The sequence below is a fragment of the Elgaria multicarinata genome, chromosome 2, assembly GCF_023053635.1.
Source record: "Elgaria multicarinata webbii isolate HBS135686 ecotype San Diego chromosome 2, rElgMul1.1.pri, whole genome shotgun sequence".
Classification (NCBI taxonomy): domain Eukaryota; kingdom Metazoa; phylum Chordata; class Lepidosauria; order Squamata; family Anguidae; genus Elgaria; species Elgaria multicarinata.
This window is the reverse complement of record NC_086172.1, coordinates 72,274,877-72,277,826: the sequence shown is the minus strand read 5'-3', so window position 1 is coordinate 72,277,826 and position 2,950 is coordinate 72,274,877. Positions and strand designations below refer to the sequence as shown.

Below are 2,950 nucleotides of genomic sequence, written 5' to 3'. Positions count from 1 at the left end.
TTTGTGTTTGGAAGAGGTTTTGCTCTACTGGGAAAAAAGCTTACAGGTGCCACTGCCAGCATGCATCTCTGTATGTTTAACCTTCTGTTCTGTATGCATTCTGCATTCCCCCCCACCCCCTACCTTCCCTGCCAGTCATCAGATGTATAGAGAACACAAGGCTTACTTTTTACAGCTCCTTGACTAAGAAACATGAGTTGTTGTCTTCATGCTGTGTAGATTTATCCTATTAGCTCCAGAGGATTTCACTCACCAGTGATGGGCAAAATTATGCCTTTCACGAACACAAAGCAGGTATTCTCATTATTCGGCTTTCATGCCAAATGTATGTGCAGTAAGTGTGTGTGTGTGTGTGTGTGTCCAAAGCCAGGCTAGACAATTAGATATCAATATCATCTCCTCCCTCCTCCTCTAGCGACTCTGATTATTATTTCTCTATATATGTGAATTAAATTCTGACCAAGCCTAATGAACTGGCACTGCATAACAATAAAATCAACACGGTCTTGCCACAAGCTCAGAATTTAATGCACGCTACATATGGAAGAGATAAGTAAGAATATAAAAAGAGAGTGTTACAATGTAATGTTCAACACAAGAAGAAAACCAAAATAATAAGGTTTCCAGAAAGCCAGGCAGTTGCACAGAGTTGGCCTTTCACGCATGGCTCTCCAGTGTCCAAACTCATATCTCTAGGGCTGAGAAGGCCCACAGAGCTATGGAATATTCACTTTGAGGAGAAGAGGTTTGAAATTATGTGCAGGCACGTTGAAGGAAAATTTGGAGGATGCTTCAGAGACCAAAGTGGATTCTTCAAGTGGATTCTGATGCATGGAAGCTTATGCCAGCTTTCCCCTAACCTGGTGTCCTCCCATTATCCCCAGGGAGCTGTAGTCCAACATAGCTGGAGGGCCCCAACTTGGCAAACACATTTGTAAATCCTTAAGTCCATAACACATTTGTAAGGCCTTAAGATGCTACGAGATCCCTTGGAGGTTTTGCTGAAAAAAATAGCTAAAATAGCTACCCCTTTGGAGGCTTAACACTAGTTCTGCTCTGCCTCTCTCTGTATTTCAATCCCACTTCAACACAGAACATTTATCTACATTTGTAACTAACAGGAACGTAAGAATTTAGCTCAGCATTGTGTATTCAGGCCAGTGGAGATTATCCTGGGTTTCAGACAGGAGTATTTCTCAGTTGTACCTGGATCTGCTGAGGATCTGCTGGGACCATTGGCATGCAAAGCAGGTGCTCTACCACTGAGGTACATCCCTTCCCCTACAGTGAGCTTAAAACTTTTCAACACTATCACTCTAGTTCACAAATTACAATCTCTTTAGGGAATAGTATCTCAGAATGAATATATGGTGACTTAGATTTTTCTAAATAGCTTTTCTAAGTACATTTTTTGTTTTGGGAAAATACTGAATGACCCCAGAAGGTGGACATTGATTGCATTTAAATATTTTTCTTCTACACTCTGGTTGGCAACTTTTTTTTTTTTTTTTACATTTTCAACAACCACTGACTCACTCCTGCATAAATAAAGAGCTTTTTAGTTTAACCATGTCTGTTCCCTAAGCGTAAGACAGGTTCTGGCACAGCCGGTCCAGCTCACAGCACAGCTCACTACCTTTTTCTGCATTTTGACTTCTAGACTTTGAGGTGCATAATAATGGGCAGGTCCCAATGCCTTTCTTGATGTTTTCACTGCAGGAGAGGGATGAAGGGTCCTTGCCCTTGCCTTAGCTTAGGAAGAAGTAGCCATGGAGGCTGCAGCTGCAGAGATGGACGTCTTTCTAATGATCCGACGTCACAAGACGACCATCTTCACAGACGCCTAGGAGTCCAGTACGGTGTATGAGCTGAAAAGAATTGTGGAGGGGATTCTTAAGAGACCCCCAGAGGAACAGAGGCTATACAAGGACGACCAGCTGCTGGACGACAGCAAAACCCTCGGAGACTGTGGCTTCACCAGTCAGACAGCGCGACCCCAGGCCCCAGCGACGGTGGGCTTGGCTTTCAGAGCCAGCGAAGATGCCTTTGAGCCCCTCCGCATCGATCCCTTCTCCAGCCCCCCGGAGCTCCCAGACGTGATGAAGCCCCAGGACTCCAGCAGCAGCGCTAATGAGCAAGCAGTGCAGTGAGAGCCAGAGGGCAGCGGGGTGAGCTGCACAACCCATGGCGCCCCGCCCTGCCCCCCCTTCCTCGATCCCCCAATGTGGAGAGAGACATGGCACTGCCCCTCCCCTCAGGTCGCCCTTTTACTCTGCCCCTCTCTAAGCAAGACCACACACCCTCCCAGCCTCCTCCCCACTCATCACAGAGCTATGTTTTCCCTTTGTTTTTGAAAACAATAAACGTTCAGCTGGTTTCCCCCCCCCCCCCAAAAAAAAAGAAAAAAAAAAGGAAGAAGTAGCCATAGGGTCAGGCTTACCATTAGGCAGAGGGGCAAACCTGGCTCAGTTAGAGGATGCCAGCTAGTGCACCATTGCCCCCGACTTTCCTCTTGATTTGAATATAAGAGGAGCCATGCTGGATCAGACCAAGGGCTCATTTAGTCCTGTATTCTGTTCACACCATGGCCAACCAGCTGCCCATGGGAATCCACAAGCAGGGCATAAGTGCAACAACACCCTCCCAGTGATTTGCACTCCAGCCATTCCCATCCTCTTCAGATTGCTTGTTGCTGGCCTAATTGCTTTCATCCAGTGCATCACAGACAGCGCCATTGGGAAAGGCTAATAACCAAGCAAGCTAGTAGAGAGGCAGCCAGGCCAGGCTACACACTCCAGCAGGTAGTGCCAGTGCTGCATTTATTTGAATGGGCATTGAGCCCGCATCAGGTGAAGTTGGGAGTGGTAGGGAGGTGTGGGGGACAGAGCTGTGTGTATTGTGTAGGACTGCTAAGCTAGCCTGCTGTCCTCAAGTGTGGTAGAGGACGTTG

The 2,950-nt window shown here is 46.9% G+C and overlaps 1 protein-coding gene across 1 annotated transcript; it reads left to right on the top strand.

The window, feature by feature from the left end:
- The first annotated feature begins 1,778 nt into the window (after positions 1-1,778).
- Positions 1,779-2,355, top strand: LOC134393605 (elongin-B-like). The gene is given in 1 exon segment (XM_063118662.1): positions 1,779-2,355. A coding segment is annotated over 1 exon segment (360 nt). The 5' UTR covers positions 1,779-1,790; the 3' UTR covers positions 2,151-2,355.
- Positions 2,356-2,950: the final 595 nt, after the last annotated feature.